Source organism: Crocodylus siamensis, chromosome 1, assembly GCF_052110815.1.
Source record: "Crocodylus siamensis isolate JL-2025a chromosome 1, ASM5211081v1, whole genome shotgun sequence".
Lineage (NCBI taxonomy): Eukaryota > Metazoa > Chordata > Crocodylia > Crocodylidae > Crocodylus > Crocodylus siamensis.
Genome location: NC_143395.1, coordinates 185,016,596 through 185,039,026, shown reverse-complemented (window position 1 = coordinate 185,039,026; position 22,431 = coordinate 185,016,596). Strand labels below are relative to the sequence as shown.

General features: G+C 40.7%; 1 protein-coding gene across 1 annotated transcript; it reads right to left on the bottom strand.

Annotated features, from left to right (window-relative positions):
- Nucleotides 1-1,243: 1,243 nt before the first annotated feature.
- On the bottom strand, nucleotides 1,244-15,425 carry ETAA1 (ETAA1 activator of ATR kinase). The gene is made up of 6 exons (XM_090050954.1): nucleotides 15,164-15,425; nucleotides 12,162-12,299; nucleotides 11,793-11,869; nucleotides 6,484-6,590; nucleotides 3,944-6,144; nucleotides 1,244-1,483 (listed from the first exon to the last, which is right to left on the bottom strand). The coding sequence occupies exons 1-6, from the start codon at nucleotides 15,405-15,407 to the stop codon at nucleotides 1,368-1,370; spliced, it is 2,883 nt and encodes a 960-aa protein (XP_089907080.1). The 5' UTR covers nucleotides 15,408-15,425; the 3' UTR covers nucleotides 1,244-1,367.
- Nucleotides 15,426-22,431: the final 7,006 nt, after the last annotated feature.

Sequence of the window (22,431 nt, the reverse complement as noted above, 5' to 3'; positions counted from 1 at the left end):
ATTTTACAAGTACATTCTTCAAGAGATGAAGACTTTGAGATTGTGTGAAAGTTTTTAGAAACTTATTTACTAAACTAGAGAGTACTTTTTCAGTCATAAATTGCACTTATAATTGCATTCATGTGGCAATGATTTAAGTTGTGAAACATCTACCAGCTTAATTACAGAAAGTTTTACAAGTTGAGCTCATTCTCCATATATCACGTAAAAGCAATGAAATCAGTATACCCTTTTGTTAAATCAGAACAACTTAGAATAAGAGTGGCATTTGATCCATCATCTTTCATTTCTTTGTTGACCAAGGATTACACCAAAATCTAACTAAAAACTGAAAATAGATTTATGTGAAGTTTCACACTGCGTTCAGTAAAAATGTTACTACATACTCTTTTACATTGTATATTTAAAGTTCCAATCCTGTGAATTTTTAAAATGTACACACTGATCCTTACCTGAAAAGCTTTACAGTCAATGAAGTTATGCTGATTTATACCAGCTGAAGAACCAGCCCAGTATATTCTATTTTGACCATACTATATGAAACTGGCCCGGTAAAATAAATACTAATGGCATTATTAGCCCAGTGATACATTGTTCAGGATGGCTGGCCTAATTAGCCACTTGAAATATTAATCATGAAATTATCTTCAACTTTTAATGGAAATAATAAAAGAGAACAGTTTATTTTCAGGATACTCCAATTTGCAGATTAGCCAGCTGCTATAGTAGACTCTTTCTTAATCTTGTGTAGATCATACTGTTATTTAATAGAAACAGACTGACCCTAATCTCTCCAAATTGCTTGTATTTGCACTAGTTTTCTGATGCCTAAGCTTATTTCAGCCAGTGAGTGCTAGATCCTGCTTTGAAAGCTGAATTTTTAGGCTTCAACTTAAACTAGGTATGTTTCAAGTTTATTAAAGCCAGTTTGAGAATAAAAGCAGTTAATTAATATAAAATGGCTGAACACACTCACTTTCTTGATTAAAAGAGTTTTCCAATAATTAAGAGAAACACGAAAAAAATAGAAGTAGGCAAATAAACTTTAAAGGGCTTTAATCCTTTAAAAAATACTTTAATTGTAATTCACATGAATTTTAAACCACTCAATTGCAATATGCAATAGTACTGGAGAGAACAATACTGAATCTCACTGGAATGGCTGCTAAGAAAAAAGTTCTCTCTGAACTGCAATCCTTTTATAACTGAAAGTAAGCAAGTGCGTCAGTGATCTAACAAAGGCTTCAAAATATCTCAGGAAAGAGGTAAGAAAATATCAAAATCAGGAATCACAGATCATTTTAGGACAGTAGGTCAGTTCTTACATTGATTTTTTTAGTTAGCAGAAGAAAAATCCAAAACAAAGTTCAAGTATTATTGAGACATGCCTGCATTCTAGATTTTCGTCGTGCAAGAGCTTCTTGCTTTTTTTTTTCAATCTCTTCTTGGGAGCATTTTCTATTTTTCTGTTCCATCACAAACACTGCAAATATAAAATGTACATTTGAGATATTCATGTTAAAATGTATACTGGCCTAAGCTGCCCATCTTGAATATCTGAAGATATGCAGCACACCAGACTAATACATGAGGAACCAAAATTAAAATGGCCCACTATTTTCCATCCTCAAAGACAGAAAGGAACACATGCATGACTTTTGAATTACTACTGTCTGCTATCTCCCGAAGTATTAGGCAGTAGATATTTGTTTAAGGGAACTTTTACTTTAGTGCCCTTCAAATGAACCTTATAATCAGTGGTCAACCAAGATGATAACAGATTTAAAAAAGTTGAGGGTATCAGAATGAAAAGGGCTTAACAAGTGATTGCATTAGGCAGAGATACTGGCATAATAAAGTTTGTAAAAAAATGTGGGTTGGGTATAGTAATGGTGTAATACAAAGAAACAGAAAGGTTGAAAAAAGGTCAAAAGTAATAAAACACTCTACAAAGGAGGCAGGGACACACTTTTTAAGTATAATGTTTTATGTACCGTCTTACAGAATTGTATGCACTAGAACTCAGCTGTACTGAAATCAGAGGGAAAACTTCCAATGTCTTCAATATGTCCAGTATTTCACCAACAGTGCATAAGATGCTTTGATTTCCAACTAATATAGTTGGGAACAAATGGCCTTATAACTCAGGGAAAATAAAGATCAAGGACAGTAAAACCAAGAGCATAAGGTCAGTCACACAAACATGTACAAATGTGGAAAAATATAGATGCAAATTGCTATGGAGATTACATATCATGATCTTAATTCTGAGGTTAATGCCACAGTAACAAGACCCGCTCAAGGATTTAAAAAAAAAAAAAAAAAGATTGAATCATAGGATACCACCAGAAAAATAACTGAACACAGTACCACAAGTTCTGTATGATGTTTTTGTCCAAATTTTCTACACTTCAGTTAAAGAATAGCATATGCTGTCAACAGGCCCAAGCATTACTGCTATGGAAAGCTATTTATTTCTTAAAGATGACTCCCTAAAATAGTAAATCAGGAATTGTCACAGAAAACAAATACAGTAATTTACACCAATTGACCAGCAAAAATATGTACAATTATCTTGAAGGCCAAAGGCTACTGTCACTGAAACACTAATGACTTTGTTTTTCCACAGTGTAGATTTTTTTTAGTAGTATTTAAGAGTGTTGCTTCCTATTTATCTGGTTGCACAGGAAGAAAAAGCAGGAAGTACAGATACCTTGAAATAAAAGGTGTTGAACAGCATGACACTTTTTGTAACAGTGTTCTTAAACTTGGAGATTGACATATGTTTTATCAGGAGTCTACTTTTACAACATCAGCTCTTTAGGTTTCACCACAATTTAATATTGATAAACAGTTCACAAAACCATTCAACATACTAAAAGTATGAGCCAAGACTCTGCTAGTTCTCAGCAGGTTTCTCTAGTAAAACTGATTTCAACACAGAACTTTATAGAGAAATGTGGCAGGGGAAACCCAACAACTATGACTTTTGGTGAAATAAAGGAAACACGTAACTTCGACACATTTAGATGGCAATTTTCGGCACATGCTAAATATTGCTGCTGGCCAAGACTTTCAGAATTTGCTAGTGATTTGAGGTGTCAGTTTCCAGATGCCCAAACTGAGACACTCTGCATTTACCAAGGGAAATTCTGAGCCTTTAAAGAAGGGGTGCTCAATCCCCAGCCTGTAAAGCTGTATCACTTAACCCACAGGGCTCCCCAAGGGTCCGGATATTTCAGGGGAATGGTGGCAGCTTTAAGTGGCATTGCCCTGCTGCCAAATTTCTGGCCTTGTGGGTTTGGATATCATGGCCCAGCATGCCAAATTACACTGGTGTATGACCAGATCCAGGAGGTAGGGAGTATATGGTGGCATACAATTGGATCAGGCCCCCAGAATGACCCCATGTCATTCATCTGGCCTGTGGGGCCAAAAGGTTGGATACTATTTCTTTAAAAGTATCTCATATTTGACAGCCCAAAACTGAGACGGCCAACAGTACTAACCTCTTTTAAAGGTAGTCCTGGCTGAAGTATTATGAATTTTGACATTTAATTTGCAGTTAATATTCAAATTTTAAATCTAAGTATAGACACTGACCAAACTGCAGGACGTTACTGGGCAATGCTGGTGACATCAAGATACATTAATTCTGAGCACCTGTGAAATAGGGCCAAGTATTTAATAAGCAAACAAGAAGGGGGAAACATAGTTCTTCAGATAAAGTCAAAAGATTTCTCAAAGACTTTTTTTTTTAATTGAAAAACAGCAAGATCTGATTAGCAAGCCTGATAATTTTGGAACAGTGTCATCATCCCTAATCTAAACAGGATAAATACAATAACTAACAAGCAACACCTCAATAACATCTGAACATCAGAATACAAAGTTTCTTTTGGCAATTTGATTTTTAAAAAATATTCTAAAAGCAGAAACATACCTGTTGTAGACTGTGCAAAAGCATCTGAAACCTGCCTCTTAAAAGGTGGTTTCTGATTAATTTCCATCTTCCCACGGAAAGGGACATTTAGTTGATTCTTGCTGTCCTCTAAACCATGTTGAGGAACTCGGATTCCTGAACTGCCTTCTATAGTTTTAGGATCTACATGAACAGCAGCCTGAGAAGTGTTAATCTTTTTGAATGTAAACTTTGAAGGCACAACTGACATTTTATTTGACATTTTGTTAATACAACTGCTATTTTGTATCTTTCCGGTGTTATGTGGAAGAGCTTGGCTGTGCAACACTTTACTATTAAAAGCAGTAATACGTGTGTTCAATGTACTAATTGGACCAATTTCAGAATCACATCCTCCTACAGGCATTGAATTAGACCTATGCCATTTTCCAGGAACATTATTTGTTCCAGAAGCAGTTTGTTTATAAGTCTGAAAATGCGTATACTTGGGTAGTATAGGAATGTCTGTGACTGAAGCTATAACATTTGACAAGTTTCTACAGTTCACGTTTCCCACTGTAGTCAGTCTGTCTGTAGTAACCTTTGAGGAGTTTGTATGAGAAGTATCTAATGAAATAGTTTCCTTTTTTATGCTGATTCTTTCTGCTAGTGGGTGATCAGACAGTCCTTGTTTAGATGCTATAAAACTCTTATCAGCACTAGATCTGGAATTAATATTGGTTCCTTGTGTAATTTTGTCTCTTTCATTTCCTTGTTTAATGTGTTGGCTTTGAGTCTGCTTTTCCACATCATCACACACCTGATACAATAATTCATCATCCTCACAGTTTGTGTCCCAAAGACTCTCAGATTCACAAAACATATCTAAAACTTCATCAGAGAACTTAGGCTCATTCCAGTCATCAAATGACACAGAACATTTCTTTGGCAATTCAGCCTGGTTTAGGTGACCTGTACTGGCTTGGCTAACCACTTTCACTAGATCATTAGGTTTTGTATTAGTAGAAACATTGGATGATTGATGAAAAATACTGTGCGTCTTATTTCCATATTTTCCAGTCTGTGCTCTATGTGGATTAGAGTGTACAAAGACTGAAGAGGATCCTTTTACAGGAAAATAAGTAGTGAAGCCACTTTTTGACTGAATACTTTCCTTTGCATTAACTCCAGACTGTACTGAAATAGGAATATGGTCAGAACCTCTATTTGGAGCACCTTTTCCAGCATAATTTATTCCATTACCTTTAACATTCTGCTTCCCATACAAACTGGCTTTTTGTAGCTTTGTATTTTCTGTTCCATTACTTGGCTCCTGACAAGGAAATGAATTTGTAGTATCCTGTATGGTTTCACTATATCGTTTCAGGGGCACATATTGAGAACTGCTGGACTTGGCTAAAATACCAGCTACTGAATGAGAACTATTTGGTTTGTATTTAGCTTGACCAATGCCATTAAAAGAGTCTGTACATGTTTTAGTAGTTGGTGATGCATTTTCTGTACTTAGCAGTTCAGGATTTTGAGTAATTTGCATTATGAAGGAGTCATCTGCCAATAAATCAGTATCCCACTCATCAAAATCATCATGAGCTATTTGAGCAGGTTTACTGGAAGCCACTGATTCCATCTTTGAGGAAGCTATATTTTGCTTTGGCAGCAAATAGATATTAGTTTCTGGAGTTGTAATGTGATTACCATTTCCTAACGTGGTGGTTGAGTTTTGCTTTTGACATCTCTCTTCACTAATATGTCCCTTTGTTTGTGTCATTTCCTGAGAAATGCATTTCTCTTCTTCCAGGGTACTTTTCTTCTCATGAAAACAATTATTTAAGGAAATCCCAGACAGGCCTTGGCTTAACTGTCCACTGCATTTCTGAGTAGAACAATCAAAAAGGGCATGGAGGGCTAATTCAGCCTCAAGGTCTACAGGCTTCTGACTGCTAGTATGAAAGTGCTCCGTTACAGGGATTCCAGTACTCTCTCTAACTGGTTTTAAGGACAGAGTTGCATCTGCTTCAGGAACTTCATTCAGGAATGACTGCAGATTTTTTATCTGTACATCATCTTTAGAATTATGTAGAGCCTCTGCCTCTGAGGTAGTCTGGAGAAAATCATGGCAATGAACTTCTTGGTCCTGGACTGCATCTAGCTCAACCAGATTTTTATCAAATTCCTCAGCCAATTTCATAAGCTCCTCTTCACTATTCTTTCTTTTAAGAACTCTAGATGAAAATACACAGATAAGTCAGGAATACTAATAAATATTTTACAAAGTCTAATCACTTTATACCAATAGCTGTTTACTCTACAGTTTAATAAGTTTAGCAACCTCAGATATTCAGGGAAATGTTCTCATGATTCATTTAACAGTCAATATATAGTGCTTTACTCTCACCAGTAATTCCTCACTTTAAAAGATTACAAAGCAAATGAAAAAGGCACTACTGTGTGTTCTCTGCACTAGCATATTAGCTACCCCTTCATTAACTCAATGAAATACTGCTCTTCCTTTCATGAAAAACATATTTTTGCTTGCCCAGCAAAAAAATCTTTGAACGTACCTTGTTCCATTTAATGCTGTCCTTGCTACTGCAGGTGTGCAGGGAATGGCATTTTCACCAATCCATGTGCCTAGAAGAGATCCTTCATAACTGGCTGGTTTTTCATCCTGAACAAGTAGATTGAATTGGTACTATTTAATTTGATTTAAGAGGAGGAATCCGCTATACACACAGCTTATACCAATTTAAATTTTATTCAACATTTAAACTGATTAAAACTGGTGCAAATGTCGCTGAAAGCCAACAGATCAAGTTACCAGCATCAGTGTCCACATGCAAAAAAATACTGTTGAACATCAACTGGTTAAAGCCACAACTTCAGTTAAAATGGTTCAACTCTGTATGCAGGCATGACTGAAGATAATATCTGATTTATAGATACAACACAACGATGTCAACTTTTAGCATAAAACGGTCAATGTTGATTTATTGGTTTAGCTTGTTTTGTGTACTTATTTTACATTTTCCAATTCACTACCTAATACACGCCATATTTGTCTACTTATCAAAGAAGAAACAACAAACCAGAGAAACTGAGCAAATCTTCTCTTGGCTCTTTTTGCAAACGTGAAAATTCTGAATTATTCCATTTTACCATTTTCATGTGCAAGCCTCCTGAACAACTAAAAATATCCAGAATTCAGAAATTAAACAGAAATACCGTTCAGCTCTTGGGTTCACATCTGGATCTGAATGCTCTCAAACTTTTAAGGTATCAGACATGCAAGATCAGAATTAGACACAAGCCCAAACAACTGCTAAAAAGTACTCAACATACAAGAATATTGTAAACCAGTTAAAGGAAGTAACTTGAGCTTTACTGACCAGAAAGGGAGAAATGTTTTTATTTTAGAACGAAAATTAACTGGTGGCAAAAACAAAAGCAAACCCACAACTCTGTCAAAGGTCTAATGTTGAATTACTGTATCTAATTGAATATAAAATATGACCATGATTCTATAGATGGAAAATTTATAAATTTGTTATAATTTTCCAGGTAATTAATTTAATTATTGGAGGTGTGCCTTTAATTTGTCCCCCTCCCACTACTACAGCAGGGAAAGTAAATCTGGAGGATCAGGTAGCCCCTTTGCTTTCTGCTTTCCACCCCAGCTGTTTCCCTTGGCAGTCCCTCCCCCTTCTCGCCTCTTCTTACTGTCAGCTCCTGCTATCCCCGAGCACATGGAAGTGAGGAACAAATTGAAAACAACCTTAAAATTAAACATGGTTTTAACAATTTACATATAGTACCCAAACACTCAGTTCATCTGGAATTGATGCATGTTATTCTTTTTGAAATTGCTGTCAGTTTTAGCATAGGTACTCCATATGTTCCACTTCTGAGCAGCACTTTGGCACCTACTTATATGTAGTACAAACTCTGCGTGATATTAGTCCAAAGCCAAAGGCTCGTAATTTACCATATACTCATGACTGAAACCAGGTGTTCTTGTCATGAGTCCTGGGATGCTTCAAAAAATGTATATGCAGATGAGGCACAGGGCAACCTGGTCCAGCTTCACTTCATGGAGGGCAGGACTACATTAATCATATGTGCCAGGCTGAGAGGTGATAGGAGGATTCTGAGTGAAATGTTTGTAGCTCCATTTAGTGATGTTTGCAAGACATTTAAGGCTTGTGAAGAAATGGGAATCATTTGAAAAGGCAAAAAAGGCACAGCTCAGCTGTGGGAGTGAAGAGGAAATCAAAATGTATGCAATGTAATGGTTCACCATGACTTGAAAGAGTTGATGGTAAGGAGGAATGTGCTTAACGGGCACTACCACTTGTCTTATTCAGATGGGCTACATTAACCTATTCTTGTGGTAGGTTCCCATTGGCACATTTGCCCAATGTGGGTCATCAGTTAATAGTAATGCTTAGTGTTGTCTGCATTTAATCAACTTCACAGTTGGTTTCCATTGCTGAGCACATGCTGCTTTTGGCCACAGTTTAATGACAGCCAATAGGGCTGTGCGAAATTTCAACAGCTGTTTCGTTTCGAAGCTGTTTCAACGTGTTTCGAGCTCAAAACAGCGAAATTGAAACAAAAGGCTTCAAAACAGCTTTGAAACAAAATGAAGGCACTCAAAACAGCCTGTTGGTGGAAGGCGGAGGAGATCCAGGGCAACGCTGCTAGTGGTTCTGCCAGCCCCACAGACCTCAGCTCAGCAGCAGGAAGGCCTTTGGCACTCAGAGCGCAGCCCTGGCTCTGAGTGCAACCCAATGGCAGGAGGCTCCACAGCCCCATGAAGCTGAGCCTGGCGGCAGGGGGTGGTAGACAGCCAGTGGTGGAGCCACTCCAAGTGCAGCCCTGGTCAGTGGCTCTCCGCCACCTCCCACTGCCAGGCTCAGCTCTGTGGGGCTGTGAAGCCTCCTGCTGCTGGGTTGTGCACGCCAGGGCTGTGCTCTGAGTGGCTCCATCACTGGCTCTCCTGCCACTGGGCTCAGCTCCATGGGGCTGGTGGAGCCACTTGGAGAGCAGCCCTGGTGAGCACATCCCCGTGGTGGGAGGCTTCGCAGCCCCACAGAGCTGAGCCTGGCAGTGGGAGGCAGCAGAGATCCAATGGCAGAGCCCCTCAGAGCGCAGCCCTGGCTCCCAGTGCAGCTCTGGCCAGTGGCTCTCCCCTGCCTCCTGCTGCCAGGCTCAGCTCCATGAGGAGGAGTCTGGCACAGCCATGCAATCCTCCTGGGGGTGCAGGACCCCAGATCTACACGCAGCATGACAGGAGGTTGCCACTGCTGCCTGGGGCTAGCAGCAGCACCAGTCTTCCCAGCACTGGGCGAGGGCTGCGCCCAGCACTGATTGCCGGCAGCAGCACCAGCTGCCTCCTGTCACCCACAGACAGATCTGGGGGTCTGCACCCCAGGGAGGAGTCCAGTACAGGCCCCCACATCTGTGCATGGGATGACAGCAGGCTGCCGTTGCTAGCAAATGATATGAGTTTTGCTTTCAATTGTTCGAGGTGCAGTTTCACAACAACCCCTGCATCTATCTCCTTGAACGTGGCAGGTGTCAAGCCCTCAGAAGGGGCTACCATCTCTGCAATTTTCATCTAAATTAGGCAACAAATGCCAAAGTTATAGGCATTTTCATGATTCCTCATTATAGCCTACAGGTGAAACATCAGTCGCGTTGAAACAGCGAAACAGTTTTAATGGAACGAAACGGAATAGTGGTTCAAAATTAAACGAAATGACGAAATGAAACGCTGTCCCTTCAAAACAGCAAAATGGAAGCTGAAACAAAACGGTGCTGTTTTGCACAGCCCTAATAGCCAAATGTATTTAGTGAGATTCCTTTGTATGTGATTAGAAGATGAGGGGCATGTTCCCCCATGCCAACTGGGGGGAAAAAATTCATCTTGTATTTGAGTAAATACAGTAGATTATATTTTCTAATAAAGATTATAAATGATAAAGCAGCAGAAACAAGTCACAAAATGGGAAGTAACAGGTAGTATTTTTTTCTGTTAACAATGACTTTTACATGCAAAATTATTTCCCAAATATTAAGTTTTGAAATACTGAATCCATTTTCAATGGGTACTGTCAAGCAAATCTGTAAATTGTGCCTGCTGTAAATTATAGAAACATTATTAGAAAAAGACTTATTTTGTGTCTTATGAGTAATAAAAAACAAAGTATGTCTCTACTATTAAAATAGGTTGTTTTTCTAAGTTCTCTTTCTGAGCTATAGACATCAGTTACAAAAGTACACTGGAATCTATATGATAAACTGACTTGAACTCAAAATAAACATGATTAAGTTAATTTATCAGAATAATTAAAGCATTTAATTATGCCAAAACTATTATGCAGTCTTTCCATCTTGCTCCAGTATTGCATATGGACTTTGGTAGCCTTTATTTCAAGTTAAGTTATATGAAGGACATACCAAGACTAGTTTTACCTGTTGCAAAAAGCTCTGTTAGCCAGAAGGGTTGTGTTCATGACAGGGGGCCCTGACACTGTATTTAAATCTGCCCCTCACAGTATAGACATAGCTTAAGTCAGGGCTACTCAACTGTGGGCTCCTGCTCTCCACATTGTTGCTGCTGTGGCCATGCTCTGGCTCCCTCCACTAGTTTCTTCTTTTTGCCCCTGTTCTAGGGCAGGGTGAGCCTGTGGGGCTCAGGAAGCAGGGGAAGTCTGCAGGGTATGCAGTCAGTGTAGAAGTCAGAGAACACTGGCCTAAGTGGTTCACCCACATATTTTTGTCCTCCTCTCCACTGCATTTGAGGAAACCTTCTTCTAACTTTACATTCACCTAAAATTCAGGTTTGATAGTGCTAGGTCTCAGTTGTAAAGCCACATGTAAAAGGCCAGAAGAAAACTGTGAACTGTATGATTCTCATGCTGCTTCCTGGATTTACTTTTAATTCTAAGCCCAGAAATAATTTCAGTGAATGGATCCTTATGAGACTTTGAAAGACCTACACCAATGGTAGGTCTCTGAGCAGCATAACCGGCTCCAATAGGAAGCATAGTCCTACACATCCAAGAAAACAGTTGTGGTAAGAGAGAGAGAAGAAAGGAGAAAACAAGGAAGAGCAGCAAAGGAAATAAATTGAATTCTGTAGAAGAAGAAACATAAAATAAATCCAACTAAGAAAAAATAAAAGAAGAAACTAAACTGAAAAAGATATTAAAGGCAAAAAAAAGCTCTTTCAAATGATCTCTAGGCCAGTCTGGGGTCAGGGTCAGTCAAACATGTAAGATCATTTACAGAAGCAGTTATTTTATAGGTACAACATGGATGTAAAGCTTAAGCTACCCAAACATAGATACATTTTGATCCCTTGATTTAAATGAAAGGTATAGTTACCTGAACTGTATTATGACAAGTGAAGAGAGACGCTACCAAATAAATATGACATGCAAAGAAACTTTACAGAACAGAAAAGTGGTAGAAAATGACTGTGCTAGTGCATTTTCTACAAATACCAAACCAACAGCTCTCAGCTTGAAGTTAGATCTTTTTTAAAATTAGACCAGTACCACATTATTTCACACAACTAATTTCTTAACTGAAAAATATAAAGTGTTTTAGGACATAAAGTCAGAGGTTTTACAAAAAGAAATATAGATTAGCTAGTCAAATACTATGCTTGGAACTTTTATTCAACCCAATTTTAAGAATTATGTTCCCCCGCCCCCGCATATCTGCATCTGCCTTTTACTCTACTACATATTACCAAAAGTAAAATTGCTTTTTCACAGTTTTGCAGAATCAGCCTATCATTACACTACTTTACTCTTTAATTACTGCATAAGCTGTGAAGTGTTATAAAGGAACTGATAATTACCCGAGGAGCAATACGATTAACAATATCTGAAATTTCAACTGTACATCTACGGGTAGCGCATTTCTTTCTTTCGTTACCTGTATGAGATAAAACACAGTAAAAATCATCAGACATTACAATTACAGCAGGATTCCAAAACAGAAGCAAATCACATAAAAATGCGTAACTTTCCTCAGTGCCATATCACAGCATTTTTGAATAAAATGCCACACAACTTAACATGGCATTAAAATGAATTTTAATGCTACTAAGTGCTTCTTTTTTAAAGAGATCCATAAACACTGAGTACAGACCTTGGATACATTTAAAAAGTTAATAATGACCTATGAAAAACCAGAATACAAAGAAGAATTTTTTGGTGACAATTACCTAGTTGGTGCGCAATTGGTGAATGTGGATCCCAAAAAATTTCATGCTGTATATCAGTATCATTGACAGGAGAACTGAAGGTAGGTAACCGTGATCTGTTATTCAGGGATCTCTTTGGAGTCTTATATAAACATGGCTCTGTGTGAATATACATTAAGATTAGACACATCAAAATATTAACACTGACAGAGAGATCAGAAAGAACAAGAATGAAGGATCAAGCAAACACTTCACAAGTCTTTAGAACGGAATCATTTACTTTCGCCATGTTTCCTTTCAATTCTCCATGTTTTCTTACCAATTTCAAAGGTACAGAGATCAAACTATGACTACACTTATTAGTACTGGGTTATCTATCATTACTAGAGTGAATCCATTTTCAAATGGTATGACAGGACAGACATCAAGGTGTTTAGTACCCAACTGTGGGAACAAAAACAGTCAAATACCATTACCCAGATCTGCAAAAGTGTATTGTATCACCAGCATCATCCATTAATAAAAAGGCTAACACTAAGCTTGAGGGTATCATTTGGTACAGTGAAGGTTTCTAGCTTATTCTTTGCCCCTCTGCTGCTGAATATTTTAATGCGGGTGAGGTTGTAACTGTTACCCCAAGCAGTGCTGATCACTGGTTAGTTTTCTATTCTATTTCTGTTTTCTATTCACACTATTTCTGTGTGTTTGTATTTCCAAACACATCTCTAAATTTACTTCTGGGGATTGAGAGAATACACACTAAACCAAGGACATGGAGCCTGCTTTATCCCATCCTCCTCCACATGCTCAAACTCATAGCTGACCCAGTATTTATAATTAACGAGACTCAAGTGCTGCTACATAAGATACATCTAAAGACAGTCTAATCTCTCAATCACTAAGCATTTTCAGACAAGAAATGAAAAGAGGCCACAGCTATTCAAGAACAGTATACCATAGATTAACATGGGTACAATGAAAAACTGAATAAATGACATGAATTTTGTTTAATCATGGCTGCCTTACAGAAGTGGAATTGGTGGTGCTGGAAGCATGGAAACAGCGTACAGGAATAAGGGAATAAAAAAAATACATTACACTGTTAGAACTATTGTCGCAAAGGTGTTTTATGTTTAGAATACAAAGGGTGCCACAACATTTAGCACCTCTCATGATAACAACAACCTTAATCGCACCCTTGAGGGATTAGCACAAAGAAAAGATTGCTCCTTGCTCTGCAGGAGGCATTCCTTTCTGGGTGATATGGGCCAGTACCCGCAACATCAGAAGAAACTAAATGTTTGCAAAATGGGAAATGGGAGAAGTGAGTACCTATAACTCAACAGGTCTCAGCCTATTTCACTGTAACTAAAAAGAACAAAACCTAGGCCTACATCTGACAAGTTACTTCACACTGAAGTCATATAAACGTGAGGCTCCATCAAAGTTAATGGGGACTTTCATGGATGCTGAAATCTATCTCCCTAAAACAACTTTTAGGATTAGGATCAGTTACTGAAATGCTTTCCTATTTAGATCCATTGTATGAAATGGAAAATGGACTAGGCTGAAGAGACTTTCTTCAAGGAAAGAAGTCATAAAAAAAAAACTTCAGCAGAAGACCCTCCAGCTCCACTGCACAGCCCAGCTAAGCTGCACATTTAAAATAAGTCACCTGAAGCCATATCATGGTGATCTTCTGAACAGAGCCCATATTTATACAAAGGTTTGGGGTTTCTCCCTCTCACTCTTGCTTGATGGCGATTAACACAATTTGGCCCCAAAGCAGTGAGAGATGCTGCTGATGGTGTTCAGCAATGACCAAGGATCCCGAGGGGCTGCCTTCCCTCCATTTTCACAAAGAATCTGGAAGCAGCTGAAGCCTTTCAGAAAATTAATTTCATATTGAGTGTGGGGGCGTGCGCATGTGCGTGCATGTGTGTATGGGGGAGGAGTGGGGATAAAGGCATGCAACATGTGCTGGCTGCTGTCAGGAGATACATGTACCCATTGGCTTGGTGATGACATCTGACATCTGGACAGCACCTCTCTCAAAAAATTCATTATTATTAATGCTAACCATGATAATAATAAGTGATACTAAATAATAAGTCATACTAAATAATAATGAAGGGACAGGCATAGTCTGTCTTGGTGTTAGCTTGGTGATGATACCTGACATCTAGTCATCATGTGCATAGACAATGCACAACTCTCAGAGAATAACAACAACAAATACTGGTAATACATACTAAATAATAATAATAATAATGATGCAGGGACAGGCATAGGATGCTTGGCTTTAGGTTGGTGATATCTGACATCTATTTACCATGTGCATAGGCAATGTACAACTCTCAGAATAATAATAATAGCAGCAAATAATAATAATACATAATGCTAATAATAAATTATACTAGATGATAATAAGTTATACTAAATACAATAAATAAATAAATAATAATAATGCAGGGATGGGCATAGTCTGTCTTGGTGTTAGCTTGGCCATATCTGACATCTAGTCACCATGTGCACAGACAATGCACAACTCTCACAGAATAATAACAACAAATAATAATAATTAATAATAATGCTGATAACTGATACTAGATAATGGTAATAAAAGTGATACTACATTATAATAATAATGCAGGGACAGGCATAGGATGCTTGGCGTTAGCTTGGTGATGATGTCCAACATGTAGTCACCATGTGCATAAGCAATGCACAACTCAGATAATAATGAAGCAGGGGCAGACACAGGACACTTGGCCCGAGCTTGGCAATGGCAACAGCCCCGCACCCAGCACCTGCCGAGGCCACCCGTAACCGTGAGGCGATGACATTTGTTGTTATTACTATTATTATCAGCGGCAGCAGCAGGGGAGGGTGGACACGGGCGCAGGCCGCCTTTCCACGGCCTTGCTAGGCCACCTGCCCCGAGCAGCGGCGGTGCCGCACGCGGAAGCCCCAGGGCTGGCCCGCACCGAGGCGCTAGCTCGGGGCCCCGCGGGGGGCCTCACCGTCCGCTTTGCTCCCGCGGCCCGGCCCGGCCGCCGCCTCCTCCTCATCGTCCTGCGGCACCCCCGCCCCGCAGCCGGCCGCCGCACGCCGCCGCCTGCTCCTGTCGCCGCCGCGCGGACCCGGAGAGCGAGGGCGGGGCCTGCCGCCTCCCCTCCGCCCTTTACTGGTCATGGCGCGAGGCCGCAGCCCCGGGCCGCTCACGCCGCCGCCATTTTTCCCGGCGCTATCGCGCCCGCCGCCCATTGGCTTAGCCCCGCTAGCCCCGCACCGCGATTGGCTGCCGGCGCGGCGCCGGGGATGACGCACACGCCACCCCTCCTCCCTGCAGGCTCCGCCCCCAGGCCCTAACAACAGGCCCCTCCTCCCCCTTAACGGTGGGTCCTTTCCTAGTTGCTGACGTCACCCTCAAGCAGGCCCCACCCCTTGCCTGGCCTTCCCTTGTAGTGACTCCTCCCAGCCTTGTGCTGTTTGGTGTGGAGGTGCTCTCCATGGGGCACAGGCAGAGTGTAAATTAAAGGGGAGATTGGGCCTGAGCCCCACCCTAAGAGATGAGAGCTTCCCTGTAAGATTTGAAAATCATAACCTCGGATGGGATTGCTCCTTCACTTTTGGTGGACTTGTTAATTGATCATAGACATGAAGGGCTGCAAGGGACCTCAAAAGGTTATCAAGTCCACCCTGCCTGTTCTGAGCAGGAATACTGCTGAGATCAAATGATCCCACCAAGGTGTCTGTCCTGAACTGGTTTATTTTATTTTTTTTGCAGACCCCCACAAGAGTGAAAGTGTAATTCAGCCCTGGGCACAGGTGACCATGTCAGATCTACACCCTGCACACCGCTTCAGCCCAAGCAGCCAGTGCGAGGCCTTCCCCCAAGGCAGCAAAGGGCTGGTGGTGTCTTTTCCCCTCTTTCTGCCTATATGATCCTGCCCCATCTGGCTCTGATCCGCTACTGGTTCAGAGCCTGGCAAAGCTGCATTGCCTTTGAGGGTGCTAGCTCTGGGCTTTTGCAGGCAGTAATTCGGAAAGCCGCAGAAGAAAACAAAATCAGCAAAATCAACCATCCCTAACAACATATAGGGAACGGCTATTTGGGGCTGGCATAGAGAGACTTACAGAAGCCAAAGATGGCAGGTAAGAAATTGCCCGTCTGTTCCTAAGGGCTTCTAATGTTACATTCTTATTTAAAATAGTCTAAATGCAAACATATGTATGTATTACATCATTAGTTGGACATTTCTGGTTGATAACTCTTCCTTTCCTCCTCCCCCCCCAATTAAAGCTGAAGTATAAACATATCTACTAACCATACGATTGAAAGAGCAAAGCACGTTGATGGAATGTCCAGTTTGGATTTCATTTAATCAGTTTGGAGTCATTTTGGGATTAATGTTTTTAAAAGGCTTTAAAAAAGGGATCACATTTCTTTATAGGACAAGATGAGTGGATGTCAGTCCAGAATCTGGAATATGAAAAGCTTTAAAACCTTTACAAAGAGTGATTCTCCAGCATTATTTGAGTGAATTGTGAAACCTTCTCTTCCCACCCTAGGCCCCAGGCAAACAATATGTTTTTTCAGTTCTCCACTCTCATGAGCATAATTAGAGCCAACCAAGGACTTCTGTAGCAGGGAAAAAATTAAGTATTATACATTAAATGGAAAACCTTTGTTACATGAAAGGTTAAGGTTACATACTTGAATTCAAGGGTCTCAGAACAAAATGTATGGCCAAGATTTAAAGAAATGTTTTTAAAAGTTAGGTTCCAGAATGTATATTTATGCACCTGAATAAGGGCCTAGTCTTGTAATAAGAATCTGCAGAGCTCTACATTGGTACAGAATCTCCTTTGAATTACCAGGTTTAAAACTTTTTTGACCATGTGCTCTGATATCTTGCCTTTTTAAAACCTGTGATGCTACATATAGATGCAGGGATTTCCCTACATAGATATATTAAGATGTACATTAAATATAAAGGTAAGTTTATTTGTTGTAATAGTAAAGAAAATGGGAAGATACTCAATAACAAATATTCAATAACACATTTTATATTTATAATTATAGCTATTCAAATTAAATATTCAAATTCAATAACGAATTTGTATTTGAACCAAAATTTCTCTGCAGGTTTGAAATCTGTAGCTACACTTAATCTTTTCATGACCAAAAAATGTTTGCTACAGAGGGAATCGACTTGAAGTATGCTCTTTAGCCATTATGCCTACAATAGTGTATTACTCTTGCCAGATTGCAGTCTTCTGGATTCACACCCAAACCTGAAAATTCTCATAAAAAATCTTGCCATCTAATCCCACTTGTTACTGACCTTTTAAAAGCAATGTGTCTACTGTGGTCCCTTATTATTTCATACTACTGTACATTTTCTAGTATATTCTGAAGTATTGTCATAAATCGTTAGAATTGAACTACACCTGTCAAAATAAATGAGCACTGTGAATTTTATCATGCTGCACCTTTGATTGTTTTCCCATTGCATACTAGCTAATTCATAAAATCTGATTATCTACACTGGATCTTTCAAATATGAATGAGATTTTGTTCTTACAGTAAAACCATCTAGAAAAGAAAAAAAAATCATGAATTATCTCTACCTCTTCATGAAAGATCTTGCTACATGAGTCTCAACACATGCAAAGTTGTGTTTTTAAGAACCGGCAAAAAATACATTCCTCCACACAGAAAAAGGTTGAACAGGTCTGTGATGGAAAAACATTTTCCTAATGAATTAAAGTAGCATGTGTATCTTATTGCAGTTTGAAAAATCAGCTCTGAGCCTGATGCTGATTATTCAGTGTAGCAGTGGAAGCTTGTGATGTTGAAGGGTTTCTCTGTGGAGTGATTGCCTCAAGGAGGAGGGAGTTTGAGTTCCCTTGTCATGATACTAGCAGCTGGATCAATGGCTAATTGTGGTAAGGCTCTGTTCCAGGGAATAGCAACAGACTCTTAGTGCTGTGCTGCTGTAAGCTCTGAGTCCTACTTCCAAATCAAGAGGGATAAATAGTGGAGGAGACTGAATAAATAATAAAGTTTAGTTGAGTTTTAATAGTGTACCGTGTGAGAACTTTTAGAACATATTTTACAAGAGGGACTAAAAAGATGATTTTTGAGATTCAAAAATAAAGACAAGTAGAAGATCTGATAGATTTTGTAATGAAAATCAAATAACAGGAACAATGAAACTATGACTTAAAAGAACACCTCTTGTCTAATGCACTTGTGACAATGAGCACAGAACCTTAAATAGACATATTTTATATTTCTAAAGCTAGCATGGGAAGAAATGCAACTTAGAGGTGATTCTTTTTTCAAAATTTTCTAACAAATTGTAGTAGTGTAATTAACAAAAGTGTGACCACAACTTTAGGTAATATTTCACTTTCCAGTGTAAAGGAAACTGGGCATTTTTTTTGCTGCAAATCACAAATTTACTAAAAAAAAAAAGAGGTTGGTGGTAGACCAAAACTGTTTGTGGACTTGATTAACAGTTTCAATTGGAAAAAAATGGGAATTTTTTTTCCCCAGAATTTGTTTTGGAAACATCAATTTAACATTTTTGGGAATGTTTACTTTAAAGTGAAACAGTTTGACTTTTCATTTCAAACCTATAATTTCCATTCATATTTGGCACATGATTTCTTAAAATAGTAAAAAGGTGGATAGAATACAAAACTAAAAACAGATAACATATTTGGATCAAATTAAATATTTTGGGTTGACTACAAATGAAGTCTGTTTTTCAATTTTTGGATGCAGCTACTTATCTGAAAAGTCCATTATTATCTCAGCTCACAGTCTCATCTTGATTTTCCTTCTCAAAACTGTCTTCATTAGAGAACCTTCAAAATCTACTACAGTATAAAATTTTAAAGAAAAATGTGATGTGAGTGTCACTCTTTGAAAAGTCTTCTAGCTCCTTTTGTAAGCTTAATCTGTGGATATCACATTATTTCATTCTGTAGTCCTTCATGAAAACCAGTGAGCTTTGTTGTAATTATCAGGTGCCATATTTATTTAGTTAGCTATTATTTATTTATTTTTAGGTATATATCCCATTCTGCTTACAATATACAAGACGTCCACAAAGAGGATTTCCCAAACAACATGGGAGACCTGGAGAGCACCAGCTTCCATCCTCCCCTCAGCCTTTCTGCCCAAACCCCCAACAAGCATGCCGTCCTACCAATCCCAACCAGATTTCACAACCACTACTCACATCCAGCTGCAAATAGCCTTTTCTCACTTCATCTCCACTCACTTATTCTACCACTGCGTAGGGTTACCATATTTCCACTTTCAGAAAAGAGGACACTTGTCGGGGGGGGGGAATGGGGGTGGTAATATGATTGTGGAGGGGACAGTGATTTCCCCATGGCCCACCCCTGCCCCTCACTCCCAAGCACATCCCTCCTAGCCTTGCTGCTGCCCTTCACTCCCAGCCCACAGTACCCCACCCCCCAGATTATACTGGTGCCCCTCACTCCCAACCCACAGCCTCCCCCCATCCCTCACTCCTGACCCATAGCCCCCTGGTACTGCCTGTGACCTGCACTCCTGGTCCACAGTCCCCCACCTCCCCGATACTGCTCACTCACAAACCACAGCCTGCCCCCCCCAGCCTTGCTGGTGCCCCTCATTCCCCCATACCCCCATCTCTCCCCAGGCCTGCAGCATCTCCTACCTGCCCCACTCCTGTGAACACAGGCCCTGGCCCCAGTGCCACCAACCTGACCATGCAGCTCCCTGCTGCCCCTGAAGGGCTCCATACCCAGTTTTCCTGCTGGAGGAGCAGGCACCTCCCCTGCCCTGCTGCAGCCCCAGCACCTTGACAGCTTCCTCTAGAGCTGGCAGGCACCTGCCCCCCTCACATGCCCATTCCCTCTATATACCCTACCACCCTCACCCACACACACACTCACATTCCCGCCCCCGGCTGGTTAAGAATTTTTTGGGACCCCCTGCAAGATATAGGTTTGGGCCCCCCTGGTGTGAAGAAGCTGCCATTGGCAATGGGAAGGGTATGTGTGTGTGGTGAGTAGCCAAAGAAGCTGAGCTGGTGGCAGCAATGTCAGCGGCGGGGGTGGGGGTGTGGTGAGCAGCTGGACACAGGGGGCCCCTTGGCTGTGGGGCCCCCTGTGGCCGCAGGTTTCGCAGAATAGGATGGGCTGGGTCAGCCCTGCTCCCACGTCCAAAGCTGTCCTGGACAATCCCCAAGCCCTGGCACTCCAGCTCCTGCCCCCCATAAACTTAGCTGCATACAGCTGCTGGAGCTACTCCCACCACCCTGCCTAGCTGCATGCTGGCCACATGGCTATGCATGCACACATGCACGTGATGCTCCCTGCCTCCAATTACCTTCCCCCCCTGCTTCCCCCAGCCCCAAGCAGCTCCTTGCTAAGGCAACCCGGGGAGTGCTGGGAAAAACTTTGATGCTGAGCAGAGCAAAATCTGGACATTTGTTGATATTTAAAAAACTGCCCGGACAGAGATGGGAGGACCCAAAAAGAAGATATGTCCAGGAAAACCCGGATGCATGGTAACCCGACCACTGCACATGAACCCCAGGGAAGCCCTCCCCCCTTCTAAGCCCACACACCCTTTTCTGCAGAGGAGCTACAGCTGTCATCCCCTTCCCACAAAAAGTATTTCTAATGTTATTCACTGTAGATTTTTTAATATTCCTTTTTTGAATCTTCAGATACTTTTTAATTCTTTGCTGTTTGATCTGTTTCAAGCAGAGCTTATTAACTTCACCAGATTCCTATGCTAAGTGTACAAGTCACGTTACTTAAACCATGCAGTTTTAAGTTAGATTGCAGATTCTTTTGCTGCCATCCATAGTATTTATAACATGAATACCATCTAACTTAAAAATGTTAATAGCACCAATCTCTTTCAGCCAAACTGATCAGTCAGATTCAACCCAGCTGAAATCGGTGGGAATTTTTTTACTGACTTTAATTGGAACAGGATTGAATTCATAGAATGTATGTATTTCATTGAAAAAGAATATGATATGAATGTATGGGTTTGTTTTTTTTCCTCTAGAATCCTGGTTTTACCACATAATATGAGATTAGTGTCTAATAACTGATCATTCTGGTGCTTCTGATTCTAATGCCTTAGAGCCAGGGGCCCAACTCCCATTGCTTTCTCAGGAAGATGTAGGTGCCACTGCCTTCAACATTACAGCATGTACTTTTTATGTGCTTTACCACTGCAATAGAACCCAGAGCCCAGAGTTGGTATAATTCCTGCACAATGTATGTGGAGAGTTAAGCATCTGAGAAAAGCACCTCAGGCTGTAAACAGATATTGTATTTATCCTGGGAGAAAGTCTTTTGTCTCAGGATCATGCATACATACAAGCCAGTGTTCCATTTCAAGTCCTTCTGAAAGATGTGGGATAAAATAGGTTACTGTTTTTCCCCAGGACACAATTGTGTGCATCTGTAGTATTAGTGGGCACTGACAGACCTGCCTCCCCTTGTTCTAACTCATGGTGCTTTACATAAAGCACCATAAGTTAGAGCAGCCTCCTCCTCTTCCCTCCCTCAACCCCACAGAGTTTGGATGGGGGGGAGTGGGAATCGATCCTGCCTGCAAGAATATACCTGTAGTGGAGGAGCTGCCTCTCTTCCAGCCCCACCCCAACCAGCTTCAGTGCTGTCTGCAGGAATGTGGGTAGTGGGGGGCAGGGAAGGGGAGGGGCAGCAAGTTGCAGGTTATGGGTTGCCTGGCCTGAGCTGGAGGGGAAGAGGTGAGGGGGGTGTGAGATGGGCCTTCATCTGATTCCTCATTTGATGAGGGTTGATTTGTTGCATGATAGGCCACTTTAAAAGCACTCTGTAGCCGGGCAAAGGTCTCATGGCTCAGCTGTAGAGTACTTCCAGGGAGCCGATAAGAGTGACAAATATAACTTCTGTCTGTACCCATTGTGGATCATTCTAGGGTCAAGATGGGGAGGCTGTGTGCTCTCCCTTGATACCTACTGGCAAAAGTAGAAGGGAACCAGGTATAAATAACTGAGCTGCACCTGTTTTGATCCAAATCAAACCCTGGGACAGTCAGGCCAGCTTCAGATAGGTACCTGTTTATAGCCTAAGAGTGGAATTCACATGGTGAGATGAGACCTGCTTAACTTAACCAAAGGAATCATAGCAGAGAGAAGCATGTGTGTGGTTACACTCTTATTCAGTACTTTGTTGCATTCCTTTGGGTTGCATCTCCACTTGGGACTGGTAGTCC

Bases quoted from the DNA above. Each gene is read 5' to 3' on its own strand.
- ETAA1 (XM_090050954.1), bottom strand. From the start codon at position 15,407: ATGGGCGGCGGGCGCGATAGCGCCGGGAAAAATGGCGGCGGCGTGAGC. The intron at 6,591-11,792 runs GTAATTATCAGT...CTACTTGTTCAG, and splicing joins TTAATCGTATTGCTCCTCGG to GATGAAAAACCAGCCAGTTA. The intron at 1,484-3,943 runs GTATGTTTCTGC...TTATATTTGCAG, and splicing joins TTTTGCACAGTCTACAACAG to TGTTTGTGATGGAACAGAAA.